Source organism: Lottia gigantea, assembly GCF_000327385.1.
Source record: "Lottia gigantea unplaced genomic scaffold LOTGIsca_30, whole genome shotgun sequence".
Lineage (NCBI taxonomy): Eukaryota > Metazoa > Mollusca > Gastropoda > Lottiidae > Lottia > Lottia gigantea.
In genome coordinates, this window is record NW_008708987.1 from 1,092,758 (window position 1) to 1,109,319 (window position 16,562).

General features: G+C 36.8%; 1 protein-coding gene across 1 annotated transcript; it reads left to right on the top strand.

The window, feature by feature from the left end:
* Window positions 1–10,487: 10,487 nt before the first annotated feature.
* Window positions 10,488–14,386, top strand: LOTGIDRAFT_119222 (hypothetical protein; the record flags this gene model as incomplete). Its single annotated transcript, XM_009057492.1, has 5 exons — window positions 10,488–10,941; window positions 11,041–11,357; window positions 11,472–11,955; window positions 12,508–12,683; window positions 14,150–14,386. The coding sequence occupies 5 exons, from the start codon at window positions 10,488–10,490 to the stop codon at window positions 14,384–14,386; spliced, it is 1,668 nt and encodes a 555-aa protein (XP_009055740.1).
* Between the last annotated feature and the right edge of the window lie 2,176 nt (window positions 14,387–16,562).

The window sequence follows — 16,562 nt, forward strand, 5'->3', positions numbered from 1 at the left end:
TTTCAATTCGGTAAATACAAGGACGTGAAAAGAGTCTAACCGTCCCGATATCTGCATGTTCTATATTTCTTGCGTTTAATAAAGTACGGCGTTTCGAGGCTACCATTTCTTGTTTTCTACCAAACGAGTCATGTCATATCAAAAGTAACTGAAGGGACACCGTGTCCTGACCACGAATGAAAAACCCGTATTTGGGAAACGATGCTGAAGGGAAGACAAAACATGTTTGTTTTATATATCTAAAATATATACAAAGATTCGAAATTGTGAGCCTGTATTTTAATCAGGGAGAGTTTGTATGTCGGACTTGAACACAATATGATCTTGTAATACACTCAGATCTAACCCTCGTTATACCACCCCGCTTGTCTAATATACCAATTTAATATTAGATTATCGGCTTACAGTGGTTGACAACTCATGGAATGTCTTCGGTAAATTATGACATTTATCATAATATTTCTCTTACGGATAAAAAAAATCTTTTTTAATAGAATGAAGGTTTTTTTCAGTGGGCGACACTTCTACAAGTTAAACTGAGTGTTTGACTTACACCCTATCTTGCCTCTGAACGTTATTTTTGCTCAAACCATTCCATATCGATCGTTTGGATGAAGATTTGTAAATTTTCTATCAATTTGGTTTATCTATCTTGTACAAAAATCTCCTAAAAAGTGGTCAACGTTTTGTAGTGCCCGATATTCAGTTTGGTTTTTGTCTTGTTTTGCTCTATCTGTAAATATTTCAACAAATTCTTTGACAGATTATATTTCTCTTTGTAACGCTGTTTTCTTTTACAAATTATATCTTGAACATCATTATTACCTGGGGCTTCACCTAATAAATTTTGGTTTCCCAAAAAGATTTTGACACATCGGAGTTCTTCTTACACTGCACCCCGTTTGTAAAGTTGAGAGATTTGTCGGAGTTCTCCTGTTGATCAATGGGACACAATATTTCTTCTCTTTTCTTATTGATTTTGTGGTATCTCGTCATTTTTCAGTCGTCATGTTATCAATGAGTAGAAAGGTTGATGGAATATAACAAGCTGTGATTGGCGTCACCTACTGTAATACCACCAGGCATGAGATTAGAGAAATAAATTATACATTAAAATGATATTTCTCTTTATAAAGTTTTTTGTTCAGAGATATTTAATTTAGGTAAGTTTTATTTTTCTTATCCAAAACGCACAACTATTTATTCAAATTTTTGGGATTTTTTTTTACCTTAAAAGTAGTTTTAAAGGAATTATGTGATTTTCGTACATTTCTAGTGCTTTTGAAGACTATTTACATAAATTCAAGATTAAAATCAACCCCCAAACATTCAACCGCGGATAACACACATGGATTTCAAAGCTCAAATTTTGGCGATGAGCTTTGAACACTATAACTGATTGGTCTAGCTAAAAAAAACTAAAGTATGATTGGTAAAAAAAAAATGACCTACCTGTCCCTTTAAAATTCAAATTAAAGAGTTGCTCGAATTATTCAATCAATGTTTTTTTTTTATTTAATCACAAATTGAAATCTTGAAAAGAATAGTTGAGCTTTTAGTTAACCAGGTTAAGTGATATTCTGTGTTTACTTTTCATATTTCGATAATCTCTACATAACATGCATCTTCATCAACATCTTCTACCATCTTTAAAATCTTCTACGTCTCCATCTTATACCTTGACTGCAATGGCAACCTTTCTCAATTATTTTTACTTTTATTTCTGTCGAGGGCTCAGATCGGCTGTATTCGCTAGCTTACAATCCAAGATCAAAAGGGACCGCATTTGGCCGGTATTTTGGCTAGTTGGTGGGTCTATTGTACACTAGGTGGCTATTACAGTCAAGGTATTAGACGCAGTACGAATAGCATGACATTGTGCAGATGTTCGTTATAGCTTGACAATAGCCGCGTTTACAGTCATAAAAATTGGCCCGCTTGAAGCGAACCGTACTCGGTCCGGATTCGACCATTTACACTGCACTGTTTTCACTGGGCCAGGATGGCGAGTCATCAAGTAGGCACCTGCTGTCCAGTCGAAAGTGAAGTGTGACTGTCTTAACCCGGCTAATGTGAACGCGTGAAGATGTTTGAATAGCTTGACATTGAGATGAATTATACCAAAAAGTTGTCTTACTTGTTTGATCGTAAGTATAAAATTTGCAAAAAGCAACCATTAAAATCGGATCTGAACAGTGAAAACCTCCACTTAAAGCGATGTGAAATCAGAGAGAAGAGAATTGATGTCGGCAATGTCAAATTAGAGATATAAAGTGGAATAATAACATTGATTACTGAAGTTAAATAAAGTCTTTAGGGAATCGAGTTGAAAACATTGATTCTACATTCTCTACCATATAATAATATTATTTTTACTTTCATCTGTTAGCAATATGCTTTCCTGCTTTGGTCTTAAGATTTTAAAATATGTCTATGTTTCAAGAAATCGGTTTAAGTGTAGTTAGGTCACACGGCGACAGAGAAAAGAACCCACGACCATCATTTGTTCGACTTACGGTAAATAACGTCATGTAAATGTTCCAACCCTCTAACGGACTGCGCTACAGTCTGTTCATATTAATTCGAGAAGTCATCGGTGTATATAGACACAGCTTTATGTAACAACAATCACTGGTTAAAGTTTATGAAGTAATAGGAGTGTCGACACAAACGACAACCGAACCTGATTTAAGACAGACAGACCATGCTTACTCTTGTCGAAACATATGGTGGTACTTCTCTTTCGAGAGTCCACCTCTATACAACCTTTACTCCCGATTTCGCCATACTTTAGATGAGATTTTGATTAAGAGAATTGTCTTGCTTGTACGGATTTTTATAACGGACAAATAACAGCATTCTTCAGCATTATGATTTCGTCTCCGCACAATAGGGCTGGAAATTGAAAAAGACAAAAATTGTCGCTACACACGACATCGTGATATAAAAAACATCACAAATCGGAAGCGGCAGATCAGGCTGTTTCTATTCTCTTTGTTTTGGTATAAAATATTCATAGCCCTGTCGTTTCGTCGGCTTATCTTAAACTCGCCAACCACATAAACATTTGATTAAATCGTGTATTCTTTTACTCCATTCACGGAATTTCATTCGCAGTTGCTAATGAATATAAAATGGCATACAGATGATGGTGTGTTGTAACCTGGGTCCAGCCATGCAATCTGTTAAGTGCAGATCAGGCTTGGTTTTTCGGAGGGGCAAGTCATATATCCAGAGGGGCAAGTAATATATCTGAATGGGCAAGTAATGTATCTGGAGGATCAGGTAATATATCTGGAAGGGCAAGTAAAATATCTGGAGGGGCATGTAATATATATGGAGGGGCAAGTAAAATATCTGGAGGGGCAAGTAAAATATCTGGAGGGGCAAGTAAAATATGTGGAGGGGCAAGTAAAATATCTGGAGGGGCATGTAATATATATGGAGGGGCAAGTAAAATATCTGGAGGGGCAAGTAAAATATCTGGAGGGGCAAGTAAAATATCTGGAGGGGCAAGTAAAATATCTGGAGGGGCATGTAATATATATGGAGGGGCAAGTAAAATATCTGGAGGGGCATGTAATATATATGGAGGGGCAAGTAAAATATCTGGAGGGGCAAGTAAAATATATGGAGGGGCAAGTAATATATATGGAGGGGCAAGTAATATATATGGAGGGGCAAGTAAAATATCTGGAGGGGCAAGTAATATATCTGGAGGGGCAAGTAATATATCTTGAGGGGCAAGTAAAATAGGGGGGGGGGGGGGGAGTAATATATCAGCAATTGTGTATGGTGTTAAGCTGCAGTAATAGAATTGGTAGGTTGTCGGAATGTTTGAATAGTGCAACTCGATGCTTTCAGTGTATCAAATACACATAAAAATTTAGAAAACCTCTTTACAATCACTTAATCAAATCCTATTAAAATCTGGTATAATAAGTTATTAAGAAAGAACGCATCAACAAATGCTTAACCGCATATTAAATGTTAAGTTAGGAAATGCAAATACACATAAAAGGTTTTTGAAACCCTCTTACAATGCCTGTAATTCCGTCTTCCCGATTAGAATCTGGTATATCAAGTTATCAAGATTAAACTCATCAACAGTTCGACTAGTTCAGGTTATTGTAGATCTAGAACCTATATCGTGATGGAGTTTAATAGATTTAATTATTACTGAAGGACATGTTAGTAATTAAACTATATAGAAGAAACACTTGAAAACAAGTACATTGCTGACTGATTCAAGCTGTGTGAATGAGAGTGTGAGTCAAAGCTGTTTATTCAATTGTTCTCAAAGTGTTGTGAATAAAGAAGGAATGCTGATCAAATATTCAATTCATCCTGATTTTATTTGCTCCATATATTACTGGTTACAAGTCATTTCACGTTTTATACACATGCAGTTCAGACTCTTTTAATTCTGTTTATGTTTATTCAATTCATACTGACTGAGTATATTAGCCTCATTCGCTGCTGGTTACAAGTGTTTTTTAATGAACATGCATTTTTAGACTCTTTACAGTTAAGTTACAGTATTTCCACTGATCTCAATGGCCGTTTTGTGAAAAATGTTTAGTAGAATCTAACGTTCTTTATTCAATTGTCAATTGCCACTTCCTTTTTGGTGAATTTAAGTCATGCAGGCTTTGTGAATATATATATCTCAGAGATTTAGGATTTGTTTTGTCTAGGATTTTATAGGATCTAAAAACAGGATAGAGGTCGGTCTGGGTTGTTCACAGTTTTAGATAAGTTATGCCTTTTTGACTTAAATATTGACTGTTCTTTTAGACGAAATTCAGTTGTTTTCGCAAATTTCCAGTCAACAATGCATTTAAAATAAATAACACTGATAAAATAATCAAGAGAACATACGTTAACTTTGTACTGAACTGGTCGACTTTTACAAACAAGTTTAACTCCATGTTCAGCGACGATAACAAAGAGAGGGTGTTGAATCAGCGATTGTTTGAATTGTACAGAACTATATTGAACTGTTTATTTATTCAATGTTAGTTTCCGTACACAGAATCTTACAAACTGACAACTTTAACGATTTTATTGTCTTCAATGCTGAAGGAACTACGCCTAGAATATGTTCAGGTTTTGGTAACATTCTGTTGTTTTCCGTAGTAAAAAATAAATATCTGTACAAGCAAAACTATTCCAGTAACCAAAAATCCCGTCGTAGCATGACAAAACAAGTAGAAATAATTGTACAGTAGTGGACTCCTCAAACGGGAAGTGCCATCAGGTGTTGCGAAAGAAGTAAGCATGGTCTGCTTTGCGCCCGACAACCGTCACTACTATAAAGGTCAAAATCACGTAATATCACCGGAACGTTAACTTGTCATCTACCTACCAATATCACTGGATCAATTTATGCCTGACATGTACATGAAGAAACTATGCATAGAATATTTTTCAATTTTTGAAACGTTCGGTTACTCTGTTACTATCATAGCTTTACAGATCCCCCTCCTTGATGTTTACTACGTATTCTGATATCTGTAAAGAAGCCACGGATTCATAGGATTTATTCTTTATACACTTACTTTTCCAGCTGATAGAGCTCAATTACAGCTGTTCATATCCCTTTTCGGAATTAAAATCCGACGCTACGTTCTCCTACAATCTAACAAAGATTAAATGTTGATTGCTGTTTATTTACATACACCTTAATCCTGCAACCTCTTTCAGATTTCCAATCGAACACATCAGTTCACTATTGCCCAAGACGTACAAAAAACGTTTCTATTTCTGAACTACTCTGAAAGAACTGTAGAAATCAATCTGTTAAGAAAACAAACTTAAACAATTGAAAAAGAACAATGATTAAGATGGGATGACAGATATGGTAACGTATACCCACTTTAAAACATGTTCTATACATTGCAAGGCATAGTGTATTGTACTGAAGATGGTGCATACATGCTACCGTCACTGAAACGCATTAAACCTCTCCGCGACTGGGCTTGAGTTCTGGTTGATAAGAAGTGTCCCATGCATTACGGATGATCAATCTCTATCAAACAAGATTTTGAAAAAGCAACTAAATGAGTCCACTTTCATTATTCCAGTCAACGGGGGTGTAAAAGGGTACAGATAATCCAGGTACGATCCTTTCTATGGTAAGGACAAGGACCATCTGGCAGGCAGAATCCTCGGTTACCTAAGTTGTTATCCTTGTAAAATATAGTTTTTTTTTTCATCTTTCTTTCTTTAACCATTGACACTCTCTCATCTCGAAACAAAGCAAATATCATATTTTTAAATCTGATACCCACCATTGTAAGTAGGCGTAGAACGATTTTAGATAAATCTCAAAATAGGATACGTCTCGAAAAAATCATTGAACATTGTTTTCTTCAAATAAAACAACCTACGTTTAATAATACCGACATAATGGCGACTAAAAGCTGGCATCAATTATGGAGGGCCATTCTCGACAAAATCCATACCACTTATTAAAACAAACCAAAGAGACACTTCGATTTTTGGTATTGATTATTGCTCTTTTGAATGTCAACGAATCGTTTTTTTTCTTGTGAAAATCTGACTTGAAGTGTCATACACCATCTTGTTAATTAAAATAATGCTCGCTTAAAGGAGTTTTATCCTCTATTTAGTTTAATATACCTTCCTTTTCACCTGCAATCCAACTACCAACTACCACGACTACCAACAACTACCTAGTTTGCAATATCAGCATCCACTGGAAGCGAACGTAAACTTATCATCTACCAACCAACCTGTATACTGAAGTTGCAATATCAGCATCCACCCGAAGCGAACGTTAACTTGTCATCTACCTACCGACCTACCTCTTTTCACCTGTAAAATGCTGAAACAATATCAGCAACAGTCTATCATTATTCAGTCGTTGCATAAACAGTTTGCTATGTCTTATTTTCTCATTTAGGCTACCTTGCATTTCCTAAAAAGTAACCTTTCCTTTACAATCTGTTCGAGAAATTTCAACTCTGTGTCAAAGAGTGACACTAATATGTGACTAATATTATTCCTGGAATATTCAATTTCGATCGGTCTCATTCCCCCTACTTTGAAACTGATTGGTATGTGGTAATATCCGAAATATCTACCACCCCCGAGTTGGTAATTCGACATCGTATTTAATTGTTAATGTGACGAAAATGTGAAAGCAGTGTATCGCTCAAGGCTACAGACCGATGTTTTATTAATCGTTCAATAAAAGAACCTAATCAAGATCCTTTGATGTTAAATTACTTCTATTGTTATTAAACTACTACGCAGTGTTGAGTTTAACGCAATTATTGTATGTTGTTTTAAAAACTTTAAAGGAAATTGTAAAAATATGTTGATTTTAATATGAAAAAATGTTGATTTCGAAATGTTCATGGATTTCACAAGTTTCGTGTGTGTGCTCTTATCTACAAAACAAACCATATGTAGAGGCGTGTTGGTTGGCCGATTTCTATTCACGTGACATCATGAATAGTTATTACCAAAGCCCTATGTGTATATCTTAATATAGGGCTTTGGTTATTACCTCAGTCCGTAAAGTGAAACCCGATAGAAATATGTAATAGTTTTGAAGAGACCACGCATTGATGCATAGACCCATACAATCATTCATTTTGTTTGGATACGAAATTTATCGCATGTATTCAAAACTCATTACCCCAGAGGCATCTGATTGTTGTACCAACCTTTTCTGCAATATTGACAATGGTTTATAGCGTCGTACGAACGTTTTCTTCACGCTTTTACCACGCTGGTGGCGCCCTTAACACGCTCTCAACTAATTTTCCGGCGCTATACAGCTTATTAAGGACGCCTATCCAGTGTGACGTAGCTATAAACGATATTGCACAACATGTAAATACCTTGACGTTCAATATATCTGAAAATATACCAGTGTACTTCTTGACGGCGGAAGGAAGGAAGGAAGAATATTCCCAGCCAAGGAATAAAAAAACATTGTAATGATATTTTCATCGTCTCTATGGATTACACATCAATCTATTCCTGGTCATTTAAATTCATTAGAAAACTCGAGAATAAAATAACAGATATTTACTCTTAATATGTCCAGGTTTGATAAGGAATGGTTGGTGAAATACACCCTTTACCCCCAAATTGCACAGAACATCGTCTGTATCAGAAATTGATTATCTGGCGTTCGATTTTGTTTTTTTGATATGATTGGTGAAATATACCCTTTTAGCCTACTACACTCAAATTCACAGTAGACATTGTCTACGTTCAAATTATACTAAAGTTTTGTTCCTTTTTTCTGATATTTTAGTCTCAATTGTAATCTAACATGTTTTCTACCACAGTCCCGTTCTATTGACGTTATGTTCAACCAATCAAAGCACGCGCAATGTAAGACCAGTTACTTGATAACTTTGGCTAATTGTGGGAAACTTAAAGTAGAGCAATATGACGGCTTCTTTGGGTCCTACTCGCCTAAAGTTTTTCATAAAAATAACGTCATTAAAACAGGACTCATGCCTTTTGAGATACAAAGGGACTCAAACCAACAATGCTTTGACTAGGCGAGTTGTCAATAACTTATCGTTCGGACATTTTATATTAACCGACGATAGAAATTAAAAAGAAAATAGTCTAACCATTTGATATTCCGTTTCTAAATAGAGATAAGGCGATTTCTTCAATTTACTGAGAGTATCAGCCTCCCCAATCTCTCTTCAATACAATTATGGTGTCGTTATCAGAGCGGCAGTGGACGGCTATCAAGATGAGCTGATGAGGACTCGGTTATCAGCCAGCACCACGCTTATCTCAGACTTAATCACCTATGAAATATGAATACATCAAACGATTGGGGGATTTAAAAAAAGTTTGATAAACTGAAGGGCCATGGCCAATCATAAGGGGAAAGCCGCATCAAAATTACACTTTGTAGGTGTAAGCGTCCGCGTTAGAGTACGTATACGAATAAACAAACGATAGGGAGGCTGCTTGTAATCGAGGTATGTTCACCCCATATCGATTATCAGTTACGTATATAACTGAATAATGAAAGTGGTCAACTTAATTGCATTGAAAGTTGCGTGCAAAACTTATAGCCGCTATACATGTTTGCAACCATACGCGACTGGTATTCGCTATAGTGTAAGGGTCCCTTTAGTGATATTAGTATACGTACGACAAGCCGACACGTCAGTAATTATTCTTTATATCTATTCAGATCTACTCAATGAAAATTGAAGAATCGCACGCAATGAGAGAATAAAACCAGAGTATTGGATAAATTTATAAGACGGAAGTGGGAAAACTAAGCAATAAGAAGAAAGCCAAGTACCATTTGAGTATCTCTGGCCGTCAACATACTATTCAAGTCAAATTATACTAAAGCAATCGAATCGATGTTCGCCTTTTAATTCAAGACGCTTCACATTGCCTGGAGACGGCGCTTTAAAAAGATCGTCAAATAACTTTCATGGAATCGAGAAAGTGAGAAAGTGGTCTTTTTCTTCAGTTGTTTCCGAGAGAGGAACAATTGCGCGTGTAGACATTAGTTCTGATGACTGTTGACATGTCTTGTGAAATATTTTCTGTGATAACACTCTGTTATTATTGAACGCTTTAACTCCTGTTTAACTTCAATTGGAATCAACTTTGAAAGGTATAATAACTTTTATTTGCTGATAAATTTGTCCTCGAGATCATTAAAGTTTTCATTTTATTGTCAGTTGTAATTGACCGTGTACACGGAGCATCGTTTATAAAATTATTCTCCAAATTTACTTTTAATTCTGCTTTTATATTGAACTTTTAAAGATAAAGAACTTTTGTTTTCATGCGTTTTACTTTTTCATCCTTTTATTGGAACTTTGAAATTTTAAGATCTTCTGTTTTAAGTGAAACATTCTTTTCAAAACTTATTGTCCTGGTTATATTGGAACTTTGTTAAAAAATCTTCTGTTTTTATGAGGTAGTTTCTTTTAAAATTTTCGTTCATCAAATTATTGTTCAAATTTAATTCCTGTTTGTATTTATAAGAACTTTAACGTTGATTATTATTTCTTGTAGAACCGGAAGTTAAGATTTTCATACTTGTTTTAAATCGAGAAAATAATCTATATCACAGTTAATTGATAGTCAATAATGTACAAATTAAAATTAATGAAATAGTCATTTTTTTGCAAATCATTTGTGGACACTTTGTAGACAGTAAATCTTTTGGCATTCATTGGACGAATGGTGCAAACAGAAGTCATAACTGGCTCCATTACATAAAAATCAAATATTAGGATCTGTATTCCAAAGGCTAACAGATACCTAGCTTAGAAATTGTGTTAGACGTACAGTCAGAATGATTGAATGAGGAGCCGGACCACCAGACCTGCTCTGGGGATGCTGAATGCCCCGAAACCCTTATAGGAAACCTACTCAATATCTTCTAATATTCATAACTGATATCTTCTTGTGTTTCAGGAATAAAATAAACAGCCACGATGTCAGTGGGGATGCTGAGAGCCATCAAATCCATCAAGGATCATCCATATACACAATATGTGGGATTAGGATTAGCTGGATTAATTAAAACAGAGGTTCAGGATGGATCCAAGAAATCCAAACTCCAGTTAATCAGATTGAGTGCGGCGGTGTGCGGTATCGAATTGTGTTATGCGGCCGAAACAGCATTTGTTAGCCCGGTGCTTCTCAAACTTGGTGTTCCCGTTGCATTGATGACGTTGGTTTGGTGCGTTAGTCCAATATTAGGCTTCTTTCTCGTTCCTTTAATGGGGTCTTTAAGTGATCGGTGTCCTTTTCAGATGGGACGTCGGCGTCCGTTCATATTGCTCATGTCCGCTGGCATAATTATAGGACTTTTGTTAGTGCCGAACGGGGAGAGTCTCGGCATCCTTTTGGGAGACACGGGGGATGAAATCCTTCATGGACATATTAACCGAAACTACAGTTCCAAAACGTCTACAGATTTTAATTCCTCGTACTCAAACTCTTCGGTGACTGACGACCCCCTTTTAGGATTTTCCCTGTCAAGTGATCACTTAAAAGGAATTCTCCTCACCATATTTGGTGTTGCTTTTCTGGATTTTAATTGTGACGCTTGTCAATCTCCTTGTCGAGCTTATTTATTGGATGTGACCATTCCGGAAGACCATTCGGCTGGATTGACTATGTTTACTGTGATGGCCGGGATCGGGGGATCAATCGGATATCTTATGGGTGGAGTGGATTGGAACGCAACAGAATTCGGAACCGCATTCGGTGGTCATATACGAGTTGTGTTCTTTTTAGTTCTAATAGTTTTTATTCTATGTGTTCTGTCGACCGTTACAAGTTTTCGTGAGCTGCCATTGAAAGAGCTCGACGTTACCAACGTAAGGCTTCAACATAAAAAGAAAAAGGTGGGAAAATCAAAGTACCGGAAATTCACCAATGAAAGTTCCGAGGACGAAGAAGAAGGCATTGGTGGTGAAGAAAAGACTTACGGTACGATTTCAGATCCCTTTCCCACTACAACAAAGGAGAAAGATTCAGTATTGGATATTACAAAGAACTTAGCTCCGTCAGTTCGGAAAGCCAGTTCTATGACGGAGGTGGATGCTCAGTATAGCAGTCAGTTGGAATTAGCAAATCCGGGAGATTCCGAAAGTGATCCGACGATTGAAATATCCACAGATATCACACTGAAGACTTATCTGAAATCCATAATTCATATGCCATGGTCTATGTTTATATTGTGTTTGACGAACCTGTTCTCCTGGAGTTCTTTAGTGTGTTACTCCCTGTATTTCACGGATTTTGTGGGCCAGAGTGTATTCCATGGTAATCCAAAAGCCCCGGTCGGAAGTGACTCGCATAATAGATACGACCACGGCGTGCGATTAGGATCTTTAGGAATGTCTTTGTATTCTTTCTCGTGCGCTTTATATTCTTTAGGTATCGATAGATTGGTCCGACGGTTTGGTAAGTTTCATTTTCCATTCTATAAAGTATCAGAGCCAGAGGCACGGGGAGTGGCTGGGGTTGAGGGTGGTGGGGTGGCGTCAGCGGAACTGAGGCCGACATGACACTAGCTCATTATGTTTTTCATTTTACTTTTGACTATTTTCCGTGGCAGTTACCAGAGCACCTAGTATTACTTGCCGACTAGGTTTTCAACTAGGTTTGGACACTTATATAACATAATATTATATAAGTATTCTTCCTTCGTTCGAATTTCATCATATCGTTGTACACAGGGAAAAATGATCGTGACAAACTAACCCCTCCACCCCCCAACCCATTGACCCGATGCTTCACACAAACTCCACTCCCCTAGAACAGTCACATCTTCACAATGTCAAGCTAAGACAAACTTTGTCTTATACCTTGACTACAATAGCCTTGTATCACGGAATGCATGGATTGGATTGGATTGTACGCCATCGTACGTGGTATTCAATAAAACAAGATTTATCTAATATTTCCCTGAAACCTCTGATTTGTTTTCTATAACAATAACCTTAATCTTTTCAGGGGCTAAGAATGTATATGTATATGGACAGCTAGCCTACTCCATTGGCATGATCATATTAGCAATAAGTCGACATAAAGTAGCGGTGATACTATTATCTCCTTCAGCTGGTATTATGTACGCGACGCTCTTCACTATGCCCTATCTTCTAGTCGCTCATTATCATACTCAAGGATTGGTAAGCTAGACTCATTTTCTATTGTCTCTAATTCTGATTAATATCAATATTATTATTCAGCTTTATATTCTGGAATAACAGAAAATTATAAGCCTTTTACACAAGTTTTCGCAATTTTTCATTGCGTGCGTCATTGGCAGCCATTGCAGATTATTTGATTAAAACAACGTACACTTAAAAATTGTGACATTTTAAGTACAAATAGTTGAAAGGACTGATCTAAATCAGAAGACCGTAAAGAAAACGATGCTTTATGGGCAGCATGGGTGGGTTATACCCCGGTTCAACTGCAACTACTTCCAAGGAGAGGAGGTCCAACCCGCTTTAGTCCACCATGAGCCCCTACTCACCTAGTTGAGCCACTGGTTATACCTGGGTAAAAAAACTGATACACTATAGGCCATCTACACTGTAAGAATTTTGACGTTAGAAGTACAACAAACATTATAGACAGTGCGTGAAATAAGAGCTAATTATAGGCCATTTACACTGTAAAATTTGACGTTGAAATCAGAGAGTGCGTCGATGGCATGGCAGCATAGGTAATGTCAGTCATAATACCAGGCCCTCACTACGTTATAAAGACAAGAAGATAAACCATTTTTCACAAGGATAGTAACTTCACGAGGATTCTTTCTACCAACTGGCGTTTCACGATGCTTTTACATGCCGACCGAGATTAAAACCCACGACCACCAATTGTTTTACGTTATAAAATACGCCTGTTTTCAGTAGGGTTGACTATAAAATATAATCTGACCTATGACATATATAGAATGACATGTGAAGATTGAATTACTTGCTCCCGGGTCAACTATTCTTCCCTTCAATTAGTAAAAGTACTAGGTAATTTACTAGTAATTACTTGCTTTTCTTCCGACTACAAATCAAATTTCTACAACAACTTCCTCGATACTTTCTCGATATTGAGTGGTTCAAATTGAATTGGTTGTATTTAAGAATTCAGATGCTTATTTCCAGTGTAAGATGAAACACCTTAGGTTAATCATTAACGGATTGGTTAATATTATTGAAGTGATGGTATTGACCAATCAGCTTTCTGGAACCTAACAGGCTACAGGATTTCTTCGAAATTCGAAATTATTTGACAACCGGTCCAAACTACGCTGAAACTTATTGAATTATAATAATTATAGATACTTTCTTATTCGATACTCTAACTGTCAAACTAGGTTATAGCTCGATACAATTGTAGTTTACTGTAATGACTAACTCCAAGAGATGTAGCCAAGGACCAGCTGGTGGTAGAAAGTGTCCTCATGAATCTAATTTGTTATCCTTGTATAAATTTGTTGTTTCTTTCTATCTTTCCTTACATTACGAGAATGGAGGAAAGTTCAATACCAAGAGGTTTGGAACAGTTGGTATAAACAATCCTCGTGTTGTTATTCATGTAAAAATGGTTGTATTTTTCTCTCATTCTTTACTCTATTTTTGTTTTTCAGTTTACGCCAAAAGAAACGAGTTTAGGAGACAAACATGATAAGCAACAAATCCGTGGTTTAGGGACTGACGTAGCTTTAGTTAGCTCCATGGTGTTTTTAGCTCAGTTTTTATTATCTATATGTGTCGGTAGTATCATAAACGCCGTTAAAAGTACAGTCGCTGTTGTTGCAGCTGCCGCCATTTTGAGTTTTTGTGGAGCTATATCGGCTACTCAAGTAGTATATTTAAATCTATGAGAAAAATGGTTTTGTTGTTTTGTGCTGAAGACATAATCGAGGTCATTAGTGGATGGAGGTTGACAGGTAGCCACATGTGTTGTGATTTTACTTGACGAGGTTCTACGAATTTTGAATTTATTATTTTTGTGAATAACCAGTTTCACCAGCCAAATGTGCTTGGCAGCCATAATAGTGACTATTAGCGGATCGAAGATGCCAGAGAGACATTTGGTGTTGTGATTTTGAATCGGTGAGGGTAGCATGAGATTTTGATGCTAAGATATATATGATATCATAGCGACCATGACTCTGTATTTTCATTAGTGACCGTTCGGTATTTTGAGCTACAAGAAAAGGGGCACATGGGTCCCCATGAATTTACTAGTGTCCATTCTGTGCTGTGAGTTACTATTATATATCGAGAGCCGAATGTATCAAGTCTTCAACACAGGAATAATTTTGCCATGATTTTAGTGCTATATAATGAAGTCACCGCTATGTGACTGGTGACCATTGTCATTTGATATAACCATTTAGTGTTGTCATAGTAGTTGTCTTTCCCGACCGTCAGCTGGTATTTTGCAACCAATCAGATACCAGGCCTCCTTCAATGTCGTTGATCTGGTACCAGAGAATGATCTCAATATGTATTCAAGACGAAACGAAAGAAATTTCACTTTTGATTACCGCTTAATATCGGACGCGTGTCGTTATAAGTAGGACTAGTTAGTGCTGACCTGAAACATACCCTGATGTACGTGGAATAAAACATCCCCAGGGTACTTGTCGATGCTCCCCTGCTCGTAACACGACAATTGTCCTAACTAACAGGCGTCAAATTATTAACATCTGACGCGTCTCTATTAGTAGGATTTACTAAAACTCTTCAAATTAATATCCGCTATTATGTACAGACTACAATAATTCTCACCATCAGACGCCAATCAGTAGCCTACCAATATTCTGGTTAATTTCAGTTATTACAATTAGAACGTTCAAACTATGCTAGACGTCTGGGTTGGTTTTAATGTATTTAATGTAATACTTTAATCAACTTCTTGAAATGTTCAATGAATCAAAGCAAGGGCGGACTGAGCAGCTCCGGACCTCCAGATCAATGGGTTACCTGGGGCGCCCATTATACGAAGACTCTCTCATCTTTGTCGTCCCCCCTATCCCCTCCCTCCCCTCCTATACTTAATTTGCTGGTCGAATTTGGGCTAGTATACTTTTCATTGGATCCGAAGAGACAAAATCTTTACTTTTAATCGGAGTCTATCCAGTGGTCCCACCCCTCAGTCCACCCCTCAGTCCACCCCTGAATCAAAAAACAGTTCTACTTCATGTGATGATACGACTCATCATAAACAGAACGTTTGGTCAGCAAGAATTAAGTCAACGCACTCGGGTCACTAAACGGTAAATATGATATAATAATAAGATAACATTCAGATTCTTTGAAGAGCCTCTCAATCCAACTGTCACAAAAGATGATTGTACATGGATTATGCGCATAGTATGTTTAATAAATGTTGATTATAATCTTGCCAAAAGCAATAATGCAAATAAAACTGCTAACAAGGCCGTCTGCAGTTTTCAAGAGAGAATATTATTGTCAAGTTTTTACTTTATGCGAGCTTTCAGATAGATGTGGTACCGTTAAGTTGTGTTAGCAATGCCTTAGATAGGGCGCTATTGTAATTGATTTTAAATTAACGAAATATAAGTAACATCTGCCTCTACACAGGTGCGGAGAAATCCCCATAAAACACGTCCTAGTTGTTCTGTCTTTACCCCAGCCCACAACTAGCTATTAAAGGCTGGAATAGAGACAGATTTTTCTGATAAGTAAAGAGCTATGAGTGTTCACAATTACATGTATACCACAAAAGCATGATTTTTGATGAACTTACAAAGTCAGAAAGCAGAACATAGTGCTATGATATAAAGGACCTGTTGAATGATGTGTTGTTAGGTTAGTTTAATATGCAATAATAATCCCGTAAAGTTATTTATTTATATAGAAGAGGACCTAGTTTAGTTAATAAATATATGTTATATTTCCATCTCTTGTCTTTTTTGATTGTGTGTATACGAAATAACATGCCTCATAGACTGGGTGGGATTGGAGAAGGGGGTCATATGGTTTTGTTACGAAAAAACCCCCTAACACCACCCTAGGACACAAACCACA